The sequence below is a fragment of the Narcine bancroftii genome, chromosome 1, assembly GCF_036971445.1.
Source record: "Narcine bancroftii isolate sNarBan1 chromosome 1, sNarBan1.hap1, whole genome shotgun sequence".
Lineage (NCBI taxonomy): Eukaryota > Metazoa > Chordata > Chondrichthyes > Torpediniformes > Narcinidae > Narcine > Narcine bancroftii.
In genome coordinates, this window is record NC_091469.1 from 342,056,743 (window position 1) to 342,070,135 (window position 13,393).

General features: G+C 42.8%; 1 protein-coding gene across 9 annotated transcripts in view; it reads left to right on the plus strand.

Moving 5' to 3' along the window:
- Nucleotides 1-13,393, plus strand: part of fyco1a (FYVE and coiled-coil domain autophagy adaptor 1a) — a 169,718-nt gene that overhangs the window by 65,891 nt on the left and 90,434 nt on the right. For 8 of the 9 annotated variants that reach the window (XM_069910198.1, XM_069910231.1, XM_069910242.1 and 5 more), the window contains exon 13: nt 10,479-10,690. In XM_069910198.1, the coding sequence (XP_069766299.1) occupies nt 10,479-10,690 (212 nt within the window). Of the gene's footprint in view, nt 1-3,479; nt 3,580-10,478; nt 10,691-13,393 lie in introns of those variants that run through there. The other variant, XM_069910261.1, reaches the window with a different exon arrangement.

The following is a 13,393-nucleotide window of genomic DNA, read 5'->3' on the forward strand; positions in this document are numbered from 1 at the left end:
GATTCTTAATAAGCATATCTACTGGAATAGATTCAGGCACAGTAGGATCTTGCTGTTTCTGTATCGCAAAAGCAGTTTAACTGCTTTTCTTATAGTATGACTACGTGTGGAAACCCCTGCCACAACCTCCTCAGCAGTATCTGGAGGATGATGGCCAGGGTTATCCTTAACCCATATTATATCAAATGCCTTCATTACATCGATGTCTGTTGAAGTCTTCATTACTGGAGGTGCATTTCACAGCACCACCGCTGCATCAATCGGTAAGCGTCTTTTCGAGGTCGGGTCTTCAGCTGGCAGCGTCCCAGCCGTTCTAGCTGTCAAAGACTCACTGACAGCGCTCACAGCGGGTGTTGATTCACGTGCACACACTTGGCCAGCCCTTTGTTCCAAGGGCTGCCGGGTGCCATCTTTAAAGAGCCCTGCCGACAAAGAGCGGAGCTCCGTTGCCGAATCTTGTACCTCTCTTCCTGGATCCATTCCACGCTGAGTCCTGTCTTCTTGTAAACAGGTAGGCTCAGATAACTTTGGAAAATACAATTTCTTAACGATCTGTTGCCCTTTTTTTTGCTTCTTTTCAGCAGTTGTACCATTAGAAACTAATTCAACACCTCTAACTATTTTTAAACTTTTAAAAAGTTTTAACGGGCACTTATAGACAAAGCAATAACAAAGAGTCAGGAGAGGACTGGAAGGCACGTCTGTTCCTTACGCCATCTTGCCACGCCCCCCAGAGACTATGTTCTTGTCGTTGGGACTTGAAGGTGCAGAATTTATTTCAATGAGCTTCATGCCCTGCTGCTTAGCGTGCCATAGGATGTCCACCTGCGTAGCCACTGCTCGAGGATCGCAGAAATTCTCGTTGAATAACATGAGGTGGATGTCTACTGACAAATGTTCTATAAAAAGCTGTTCAAAGAGTAAATGCAGCTTGTGGCTATCCACCAGTGCCATCATTTCTCCCAAAAGCTCTGAAGGGGCGCGGTCTTCCAAGCCATCGAGGTGGAGGAGCCACGCAGCTCGCTCATGCCAGGAGATCCTGTAAATACATAGGAGGAATGCTTTCAGTGCCTCATACTTGCTGTGTGGTAGTGGTTCCCAAAGGAAATCCACAACGCAGCCAGCTATGTCCTGGTCCAAGGTGCTCATCACATGATAATACTTGGTGGCATTAATCTCTATTTTTCTGATGTGGAATTGTGTCTCTGCCTGTCTGAACCATACTTTGGATTGCAAAGTCTAGAAGAAAGGCAGCTTTAGGGATACCTCTGCTCTGTCCATCGCTGGTCCAAAATTTTGTTTCATGCCGTCAGGGTCACCACTTTTAGCCACTGATGTCACAGTGCATAATTCAGGAGGAGAGAGTAATGAGTTGCAGTTAAGAGGAAGTACAAACAAAACTGTTTACAGATGTGCACAACCTTTTTTAGAAACTGTATATCATGCATTGTGATGTCATGATATTCTGTAGCTGGTTTGGTGGAAACTGTAATGCCAGTCAGTGCACCAGGCTTGTTTTTTACCTTTTGAGTTTGTAGTTGCTGTTTTTCAACACAAGGAGGAGAATTGTGCCAATGAGTCAAATAAGCCAATATGAGGATGAAAAACAAGAATAAAACAGTAGGAGACATCACCCAAATGTTAGGATTACAAAAGTCAACTGTTTGGAACATATTTAAGAAGAAAGAACATACCAGTGTAGATTTGTCAATGAGTACAGTCTGTAGAAGACCTCATGAACAGAAATACAGAAGCTACAATGCAAGATACAAACCACTAGTTAGCCAGAGAAACAGGTTAGCCAGATTATGGTTTACCAAGAACTAATTAAAAGACCCCGCAGAATTCTGGAAAAATGTGTTGTGAACAGATGAAATCAAGATTACCCTGTATCAGAGTGATGGCAAGTCCAAAGTGTGGAATCGTAAATGAACTGTCCAAGATCCAAAGCATACCACCTCACCTGTGAAACGCAGTGGTCAGGGTGCTATTGCCTGGGTATGTTTGGCTGCCACAGATATTGGCACACTTGTCTTCATTGATGATGTAACTGCTGATGGCAGTAGCAAAATAAATTCTGAACTTGCAATATCTGCTCAGGTTCTAGCAAACATCTCCAAACTCATTGGATGGCACTTCAATCTACAGCAAGTTAATGATGCCAAACATACTGCTGAAACAACAAAACAGTTTTTCAAAGTTTTTTTTCAAAACCTCTACATCCTCATGAGTTTGCAAAGGTTTGGTAATGCGACAGAAACCTTGGCCAATTTCTACAGATGTGTGGTGGAAAGTGTGCTGACCAACTGCATTCTTGTTCTCACTGCTACTATCAGGAAAGAGATTTATGTACCACAAGACTTGTACTACTAAGTTCAGGAACAGCTACTACCCCTCCACCATCAGACTCCTCAACAATAAACTCAATCAGGGACTCATTTAAGGAGGCCTCTATTGATTTTTTTTCTTCTCTGTTGCACAGTCAGTTTATTTATTTACATGTATACATCGTGTACAGTTTTTTTGCACTACCAATAAGTGGTAATTCTGCCACACCCATAGGAAAAGAATCTCAGGGTGTCATGTATTACTCTGACAATAAATCTGTAATCTAAAAACTGGAAAACTCTTAAATGGCCAAGTCAGTCATCCCATCAAAATTCAATTGAGCGTGCCATCCATATATTGAAGGACAAGCCCATGAAACAAGCTGCTGAAGATGGCTGCAGTAGAGGCCTGGCAGAGCATTACCAGAGAAGATACTCAGCACCTGGTGATGTCTATAAATCACAGACTCCAAGCAGTCATTGCATACAAGGGATATGCAATAAAGTACTAAACATGGCTGCTTTAATATGCATACCATTCCTATGTCCAAAATGTGTTTTTTAAAAAGTGGTGTAATTTCTACATGGTCAAGCCAAAATATGCATAAATATCCTTTACTAAAATCTGGGATGTGTGCTTTAATCACACATGAATTCTTTGATTATATATTTAAAACTGTGGAGGACAGGGACAAAAAGAAAGTCTGACCCAAACATTATGGAGAACACCATGCATGGGTGTGTCTGTCTGTGTGTTAGGACTATAATATTTAAATGTACTTGAATGTAAAGAACAAAAACGGCATTAATTTGGCACAAATGTTTAAACTTTCCACTGTAGTACGGAAGACTTATAGTATAATTTTAAGGTTGCCTTTTCAAGTGAATATAAAATATATAGCATAACATTTAAAAAAAAACTGTTATCCATGATGATCTGGCAATATTCATCCCTCAATTGTACTTCGCTACTAGAGCCTATTGCATTACCTATCCAGATCCCTCTCCATCAATCACAAAAGCACATTTTCATTTTTTTTTAAATTGCAGAACTATTGGATGGAATTTCCAAATCAAAATAGTGTGGCTACAAGTGCAGCTTGTTGCACAAGTGTGTAATTTGCTTGGTTTGTCTGCCTTGTGTTGCCACAGTACTGTCAGTAAACCAGTCGGGGGAGTCAGAAGGAGGAATATGAAGATGACAACATTTAGATAAACAGCAATGTCTTCCTTTCTGCTTGACCTGGATACTGTAAGCATCCTGTACATTGATTTGGACGAACAAGCAATGTTTTGTTACAATTAGATCTGTATGGTTGGAAAACAGTATTGCAGAATAACAAAAATGTCAATAATTTAGCTGGTAAAATTCGAGGGATTAAAAGAAGATTTTTTTTATTTGAAAAGATTGAAAAATTTTCAGAAGCAAATGTTAATACAGATTTAAAAATAAGTCAAATATTTTCTGATTTTGCACTTTTTAAAAGTTTTGATTAGTACCAAATAAATTGATGGATTTATTTTGCAGAGAACTTACTGAAACAGTAAGGTCAGTTCAGAATGATGTGGTGGTGACAGGCCTAAGCCATTTCTAACTCAGAATGTTTCATATTTTATCGTTGGCACCGAGAGAAAGGAGAAACTCTTGTTGACTACATAATTGCCTTGAAGTGTCTGGTAATCTGTATGTTCCCAGATGATACCTCAGATCAGTTTGTCAGTGGTTTTTAAGAAAAACTTATCTCAAAAAGTTACTTTAACGAGGATTTAACTATTAAGCCAGCCTGTGTTATTGTATGTAAAGATAGAAAGGAGTTGGTACCTTTCTGACCAACCAAAGATGCCATTCAAGGTATCGACGCAACTTCAAGAGGCAACACAAGTGTCAAAGGATGAAATGGGTCTATTACTTCAAAAGACCTGAATTAAACACTTGCATCAAACACCCACATGCATGACAGCTGGACACCATGCCAGCAAGATTTCCTACATTGAATAATATTTCCCACATGCATCATTGGCTGTAAAGTCCTTCAGGATGACTTGAGTGTAAAAGAAGGTAGTATGAGGTAATTGCTTTCCTTCAAAGAATGTCAAACAAAATGCAATGTTTACAAAAAAGCAAGCAAAAAGATGTACTTTTTGTCAGTTCTGTTATTTCAATGAGATTTGTAAACACGAGGAGTTTGATTGAATATTGTAAAGATCAAGATATTACTGACAGTTGTTTCAGAATTATCTAATGGATATAGACCAGATGTTACTTCTTTAGTTCATGCTAAATGAGTTACCCCTCATTCAGAATTGGTTGAGTCCCAGACGATCACATTTGCAAACTAGGAATTCCTAAATTAGAAAGTGCAGTTAGTTGCATGAGAGGAAATGGGAAGTTACAAAGGAACAGAGACTGAAAAAGTGACATATGAATTTCATTGTGTGACATCATCCACTTTGGATTTAAAGAAAACATTATTATACTGAGACATTCAAATTGCAGGAACTGAAAGTGTTTCTATAAATATCATTAAAAGCCAATAGTTATAAAAATGTAATTTTAAAATATTGGAATGCTATCCATGAAAATTAACTAAAACTGAAGCTATGAAACATTTCCTTATTGTATAATTCTTCATACCTTGAAGGATTAAATTGTGGGGAAAAATTTCATAGCTTCAGTGACCCGGGTGCTGACAGTGTAGACTTTGCCTATTCTATCTGTAACAGTTTGTCTGGGTAATATGGTTTCCTGCCATATCTCAAGAATATGTTGGTAGATTAATTGGCAACTATCAGTGCTGCTCCGAAGGGTTCAATTGCCTGGTTCTAATGCTGGTGGCTCGCTGAAGCCATTAAATGGCTTGTTAAAGGAGCCAGTGTTGTTTGTAAATTAAAATCCTGCAACTGTAATGACAGCACTGTTGATTGTATGGATTCAGGAAGAGCAGGAAACAGAGACACAGCACGGCTCCACAGGGTCCTCCTGCCGATGACTCCATACAGGCTTGTTTAAGGAGCTGACGGTATTTTCATTTAAAGTCCTGCTACCGAGAGGTTTGGGCCCACGATAATGCCGCCTGTGCTCAGCAGTGGCCATGAGTGGCTGCAGACTCCGGAGAGCAGCAGACTGGTGTAGGGCACTAGAACTGGGGAAGCATCTCTGTTGAAAAGTTTAAGCAGAGGAGATGATCCTACAGGATGGTGACCATGGTGGTGGACCAGTGAATGACTCAGCAGCTAAGGGACGGATATATGCTGGCCATCAATGCAGGTCAAATATTTGGTATTCCATGACACCTCTCTTCCGGACAGACTGAATATCTTCTTTGAATGGTTTGACAAGAAGAACAGGCTGGCATCGAAGAAAGCTCTGTGTTTCCCTGATAAACATAACTGCAGCCGAGGTGAAGAGAACCCTATCCTAGATGAACCCACACAAGGCAGTGGGACCAGGCAACAGACAGAGGTCTGTATTACACACAAATGCAGCAGTCCATCATCCTTTGGGTTTCAAGGTTGCCACTATCATTTTGGTACCAAAGAAGGCAACAGCAATAGGCCTCAATGACTATGGCCTCATGGCACTGATGTCCACCCTTAGGTGCTTTTAAGCTGCAGCACCTGGGAAGCCCTCCTGGGACCCAGGTTCGATTAGTAGGGCAAAGGTGCCTCCAGCACCTTTAAGATAAGGGGGGATAGCCCCAGTAAATCACCAAACTGGCAATTTAAGGATGATCCTCTGCCCACGATGATGAGTTAAGTTTCGCATCATGCAAACTAGTCTCCCCGTCCTCCCACCAGCTGTCAGTCTTCCCCCCCCCCCACCAGCTGTCAGTCTTCCCCCCCCCCTCCAGCTGTCGGTCTCCCCCCTCCAGCTGTCGGTCTCCCCCCTCCAGCTGTCGGTCTCCCCCCTCCAGCTGTCGGTCTCCCCCCTCCAGCTGTCGGTCTCCCCCCTCCAGCTGTCGGTCTCCCCCCCGCCAGCTGTTGGTCTCCTCCCCCCCAACCAGCTGTCAGTCTCTCCCCCCCCACCAGCTGTCAGTCTCTCCCCCCTCATCAGCTGTCAGTCTCTCCCCCCCTCACCAGCTGTCAGTCTCTTTCTCACAGTTAATTATGCTTCCCCAACCCCAAGGTAGCTGACCCCTCTCCTCTCTCCCCCTCGGCAGCTGACCCCTCTCCTCTCTCCCTAGCAGCAGTGACCTATCATCCCTCCATTTCTTCAATCTGCGCCCTGGCAGCAACCCCTCTCTCTCCTCGATCAAGGCAGTCACTTCAGCCGGGGGTTTCCCTGTGATGCCAGCACGTAAGCACTGACGTCACAGGAGTAACCGGGTCGGCCATTTTGCTATTCAAGCAACACATCCTGGGTAAGTTTAACTGTGTTCCTGACTACCTCCGAGGTAGAGAAGGGACCCGGTTGACTTTGGACGATGCTGCCTTTCCGTTGTTTAAAGTAAAATTCTTCATTCTGGGAATAGTACAACATCGACAACTCTCCAAATGTTCAACACTGTCGAATATAAAGTAGCTAGATTGACTCTTACTCAGTTGACACTATGCACCACCAATACACAGTGACCATACTGTGCACCATTCATAAGCCGCACTATTCTGTCGATCCTTAAATGTTGGTGTTGTATATTTTTGTGCTTATACTACTGAAGAATTAAGTTTGTTTAAGAGTTCTTGTGTAAGTAATGAAAGATGTTATCACCAACATTCATAAAGCCATGTAAAGAACACAATTTACAGAATACAGATTTATAATGAAAAGAAAGATCAATTAATGCCAAGCAAGGAGTGCATGAAAATACTGTTGTGGGGTTCATTGAAGAGCCTGATGGCTGTAGAAAATAAATAATTTTTAAGCCTATGGATGTGCACTTTTACACTCTTGAGCCTTCTCCCTGATGGGAGGAGGGAGAAGAGAGTGTGTCCAGAATGTGATGGGTCCTTCGGTCTGTCAGCTACCTTTCCTCTGCAGTAGTGGATGTAAAAGGAGTCCTTGGAGGAGACGGAAATTTTGTTCTGAGAAGTATTCTGTGGTTGTGGTTACTTAATTCCTTGAACTCCTTGTCATTAATATCAAACTATTTAATAGAAATGTATAGAGTCTCTTCGCACTTGTTAGTTATGATGAACTTTTGGGCAATCTCTAAATTGTGGTCACTTTTCAGGTCCTCTAGGTTGGGAATTAACAAATTGTGGGACAGAGACTGAAAAGTATGGTCCAAGATAGTGGCGCAGCAGCAGCCCGCAGTGGCCTTTCCGGACCTGGTGTAACAGCAACTCACCAAGTAGGCACTGTGAACAGTCATTGATGGGATGAGGTTGGACACTGGAATATCGTGAGGCAGGTGTGGCAAGTCAGAGATCACCAATTAAGAAGCAGACCTCTGGAAGATGCTGAAAAGCTGGGCAGACTTGACAGCTATGGGAGTGAAGCATCCATTGCGGCCTAGATGGCTGAGGAGACCGAGCAACTGGTGTGGTGACATGGGCCTGCAGTCTTCAGCGTCGAAGTCGGCGGTGTGGCTGCCGGGGTCTTCAGTGTCAGAGTCAGTGGGTGTGGCTGCCGGGGTCTTCAGTGTCAGAGTCAGTGGGTGTGGCTGCCGGGGTCTTCAGTGTCAGAGTCAGTGGTGTGGCTGCCGGGGTCTTTAGCGTCAGAGTCAGTGGGTGTGGCTGCCAGGGTCTTCAGTGTCAGAGTCAGTGGGTTGGCTGCCGGGGTCTTCAGTGTCAGAGTCAGTGGGTGTGGCTGCCGGGGTCTTTAGCGTCAGAGTCAGTGGATGTGGCTGCCGGGGTCTTCAGTGTCAGAGTCAGTGGGTGTGGCTGCCGGGGTCTTCAGCGTCAGAGTCAGTGGGTGTGGCTGCCGGGGGCTTCAGTGTCAGAGTCAGTGGGTGTGGCTGCCGGGGTCTTCAGTGTCACAGTCAGTGGGTGTGGCTGCCGGGGTCTTCAGTGTCAGAGTCAGTGGGTGTGGCTGCCGGGGTCTTCAGTGTCAGAGTCAGTGGGTGTGGCTGCCGGGGTCTTCAGTGTCAGAGTCAGTGGGTGTGGCTGCCGGGGTCTTCAATGTCACAGTCAGTGGGTGTGGCTGCCGGGGTCTTTAGCGTCAGAGTCAGTGGGTGTGGCTGCCGGGGTCTTCAGTGTCAGAGTCAGTGGGTGTGGCTGCCGGGGTCTTTAGCGTCAGAGTCAGTGGGTGTGGCTGCCGGGGTCTTCAGTGTCAGAGTCAGTGGGTGTGGCTGCCGGGGTCTTCAGTGTCAGAGTCAGTGGGTGTGGCTGCCGGGGTCTTCAGTGTCACAGTCAGTGGGTGTGGCTGCCGGGGTCTTCAGCGTCAGAGTCAGTGGGTGTGGCTGCCGGGGTCTTCAGTGTCAGAGTCAGTGGGTGTGGCTGCCGGGGTCTTTAGTGTCAGAGTCAGTGGGTGTGGCTGCCGGGGTCTTCAGTGTCAGAGTCAGTGGGTGTGGCTGCCGGGGTCTTCAGTGTCAGAGTCAGTGGGTGTGGCTGCCGGGGTCTTCAGTGTCAGAGTCAGTGGGTGTGGCTGCCGGGGTCTTCAGTGTCAGAGTCAGTGGGTGTGGCTGCCGGGGTCTTCAGTGTCAGAGTCAGTGGGTGTTGCTGCCGGGGTCTTTAGTGTCAGCGTGAGTGGGTGTGGCTGCCGGGGTCTTCAGTGTCAGAGTCAGTGGGTGTGGCTGCCGGGGTCTTCAGTGTCAGAGTCAGTGGGTGTGGCTGCTGGGGTCTTCAGTGTCAGAGTCAGTGGGTGTGGCTGCCGGGGTCTTTAGCGTCAGAGTCAGTGGGTGTGGCTGCTGGGGTCTTCAGTGTCAGAGTCAGTGGGTGTGGCTGCCGGGGTCTTCAGTGTCAGAGTCAGTGGGTGTGGCTGCCGGGGTCTTCAGTGTCAGAGTCAGTGGGTGTGGCTGCCGGGGTCTTCAGTGTCAGAGTCAGTGGGTGTGGCTGCCGGGGTCTTCAGTGTCACAGTCAGTGGGTGTGGCTGCCGGGGTCTTCAGTGTCAGAGTCAGTGGGTGTGGCTGCCGGGGTCTTCAGTGTCAGAGTCAGTGGGTGTGGCTGCCGGGGTCTTCAGTGTCACAGTCAGTGGGTGTGGTCACCTGCAGTCTGCACTGTTGGAGTAGGCAGTGTGGCTGCTGGTAGCTTTCAGAGTTGGAGTTGGAGGTGTGGCTGCTGGTGGTCGAGAAGATGATGAGGCGTCAGAGGAGATATTCCAAGATGTCCGGAGCAGCAGGCCGTGTGCCATTTTGGGGATCCATGGTGGATGTGTTGGCCTGGATCGTGGGGCCTAGGAATGGATTGTTAAGATTGTGAAGAGACTGAATTGGGTGGTGGTTTCACTACAAGCTGGAGGACCCTTTTTAACATCTGAGGTCCAGTATTTGCCGGGAATCCTGGCCTTAAACGGTGGCACGGCAGTAGGCTGCAGCAGCCTCTTCTGATCAAGGCAATCATTAACTACAATTTGAGCTAGAGGCCATTTTAAGATCTAGAAGTCTAATTGATATAGCAATCTGTTTTACTCTGCTCACTGTCAAGTCTCTGACTATTAATGTATTTTAACACTTTTTTTTATATATATTCTAAGGAGTTTGTGAAACTGTAATTTGTAAGTGTAAGAGAACGAGTTTAATTTATGATGTTTAATTCCTGTGAGGATATAGTGGTGGCCATGGTTTCAAGATGGCTGCGTGGCAGTTGCTTGCAGCGACCTCTTGGAAAGGTGCTATTGTACCTCACTGTAATTTAGTCCTGCATGTTCTTTATGTAACATTTTTGTCCTGGAACACTTTATCTCATTTTAAAGTGACAAATAAAGGTACTGAACTTGGAAAGAACCAGGTTTGTGGGGCCTTTAAGAGCTTTGACATTGATCTCCTTGCTTCATCACTGCATTTCTATTGTTGATGATGTTTTCGGGTCATATTGATAGAGTTCATATTTTGCCAGATTGTCATTGACCAATCACACCAGGTAACTACTCGAGCCTCAAATCTAACTATATGTGTCCTCTTAACCCATGCATCTAACCAACTAATGCAAGATATGAAGAATCATGGATATGGACAATTATCAAAGTGATGCATATAATTTAATTTGAGGTCATTGCATAGGTGCTGTTGGTTGAAAGCTGGAAAACAATATTTCTGCTTTGTTTGTTTTCAGACTTTGTGGACGCATCTTCTGCTATTATTGTTGTAATTGTTTTGTAATAACAAAACACAACAAGAAAAGAGAACGCTGCTGCAAATCTTGCTATGCAGAACATAGTGCAGTTGTTCAACGGTTGAATGATCCTGGGTTTTCGGATACGACAAATAGCCCCGATGAATCTCCTTCACGATCAGTCTCAGAAAGGCAAATCTCCAGAAGTACAGGTAATAATTATTGATATAGGTTGGTAACAAAAATTATTACCATATTTAAAATGGTGTTGAGTACAATTATTCATGTTTAATTGATACAAATTCAAGTTTAAAAATCAGATACAGAATAACCATCGTCAACTTGAGATGCTGAAGGATGCACTTCTGTTTCTATATTTTGAAATTGGATGATTTAAAGCAGATTATTTGGTCAATAAAATCACAAGAAGACAAGGAAATAGAAGTAGACCATCAGGCCCCCTAATTTATTATGAACATAACCTATCAATGCTGGCTTCAATTTTTTAACCGTGCTAATTCCCGATACCCTCAAATCTTCAATCTTTCCGATGTCTATACTTAATTTATCTCCAATGATCTGGTCTCCATCAGTCTCAGGAGCAGAGAATTCCAGAGATTCAGTACCCTCTGAAATAAGAATTTTCTATAGGTCTCACTATGAATTGTCCAGCCCTTATTTTGTAGTAGTATCTCCTTGTTCATGACTCTCACATGAGTGAAAACATTCCAACATCTGTACTCGACCAAGCAGCCTTGGGATCAATATATTTGAAAATGATTATCTCTCACTCTTCTAAACTCCATGGGATACATATGCTGTCTAGTCCCTTTTGTTAGGACAAATCTGTGAATTCACCTGGTGAATCTCCTTTGAACTGCTTTGGGACATAAAAAGGGAATCAAAACTCTGCACAGTATTCCAGATGTTTCCTCAAAACAATCTGTATAAATGTAACAAAACCACCCTATTCTTAATTTTTGACCCCCTTCATAATGAACGCAAGCATGCTGTTTGTCTTCTTAATTGCTTGTTGGATCTGCCTGTTAAACATTTTGTGATTTATTGGCTAGAAAGCCATAGAACTTAACTCATTTGTAGTTTCTTTCCCAGTCTTTTGATTCTTCTTAATAGAGTGCATAACCTCACACTTTTTCACATTAAGCTCCATTTGGCGTCACACTATCTATTTATATCCCATTGCAGAATCACAGAGTCATCATCAGAATATGCCTTTCCACCAATTTTCGTATAATTAGAACATTTGAAAATCTTACATTTCATTCCCTCCTCCAGATCATGAATCTAAATAGTAAACAGTTGATCCCTGGGGAGCCTCTAGCTTGAAAAAGATTAGTTCTTACTCTGTTTTCTCTGTGAGCACGTTTTTAATCATAGAACATTACATTATACGTCCTGCAGTCCACGTACCTATGCCAAACATGTTGGTCAAGTTAAACTAAAACTCTGCTGCTTGTACATGATACACATCCCTCTATTCCTTGAATATTTATGTTTATCTAGAAGCCTCTTAAATGCTATAATTATATTTGCTTCCACCACTATTCCTGGCTGCCCACTCCAGGCATTTACCACTTTCTGTGTCTTTAAAAAAAAAATTCCCACATTTCTCCTTTAAATTTTCTTCCCTTACCTTAAATGCATATCCTCCAGTATGTGACATTTTTACCATGGGAGAAAGATTCTGTCTGTCTACCCTATTAATTCCTCCATTTTGTTTAATTGTTTTTATTTAGTTTATTTTATGCTTCGATCAGGTCACCTCTCAATCTCCAATGCTCCAAGGAAAACAGCTTAAAATTTTTTTCGAGGATTTGAGATGGGGATCGACTGAAAAAAAAATTGAACTCTTAGGAAAATATTCATCTTAATGCAATTTACCCGACCTACTAGAGTAACAGGTTAGGTATTCCACTTATTCAAATCAACAATTTTATTAAGTAAAGGTAAATAGTTTATATAGATTTTTTAAAGCCATTATCAACCCGAATACCTAAATATTTAATACCAATATCTGGCAATCTAAATTTAGTAACAATTTTACAATTAGTATAATCACCCTTAATTAAAGACATAATTTCACTTTTCTCCCAATTAATTTTATATCCATAAATTTCCCCATATTCTTCCAATCTTGCAAGTAATTGAGACAATAGATTTATAGGATCAGTCGAATAAACCAAAACATCATCAGAAAATAAATTGATTTTATACTCCTCTTGATTAACCTTTATACCTTTTAATTCTAGAATCTGGTCTTATAAGCAGTTAAAAGTAAAGAAGTAGAAATTTGTCCATTAATCAGCACCCTTGCACAAGAATTTTTATTTAGGGCTTTAACCCAATTTATAAATATCAACGCAAAGCCAAAGCTGGTCGGAGGACGGGGAGACTAGTTTGCGTGATGCGACACTTAACTCATCATCGTGGGCAGAGGATCCTCCTTAAATTGCCAGGTTGGCGATTTACTTAAAACAAACAAAAAAATCTCCTTCTAATCTATCAAAGACCTTCTCTGCATCCAATGCCATTTCCACACTTAAGTCAACTTATTTTGAACTAAATGAATCTATTAATCAATGTTGCAACATTATCAGCAGATTATTGCTTTTAGACAAATCCTATTTAGTCCATATGAATTAAATTTGGTAAATATTTAACTAATCTATTTGCTAAAAATTTTTGCAACAGTTTTATAATCCACATTCAATAATGATATCGGTTGATAAGACACTGGATTTAACGGATCCTTATCTTTCTTTGGTACAACTGTAACTATTGCAGATGAAAAAGATTACAGTAGGAATGAGATTCCGCCAATTGATTTAACATCTCCGTAAAAGGAGGTTTTAAAAGATCCTTAAACTCCTTAAAAAAAACTCAGGTGGAAAACC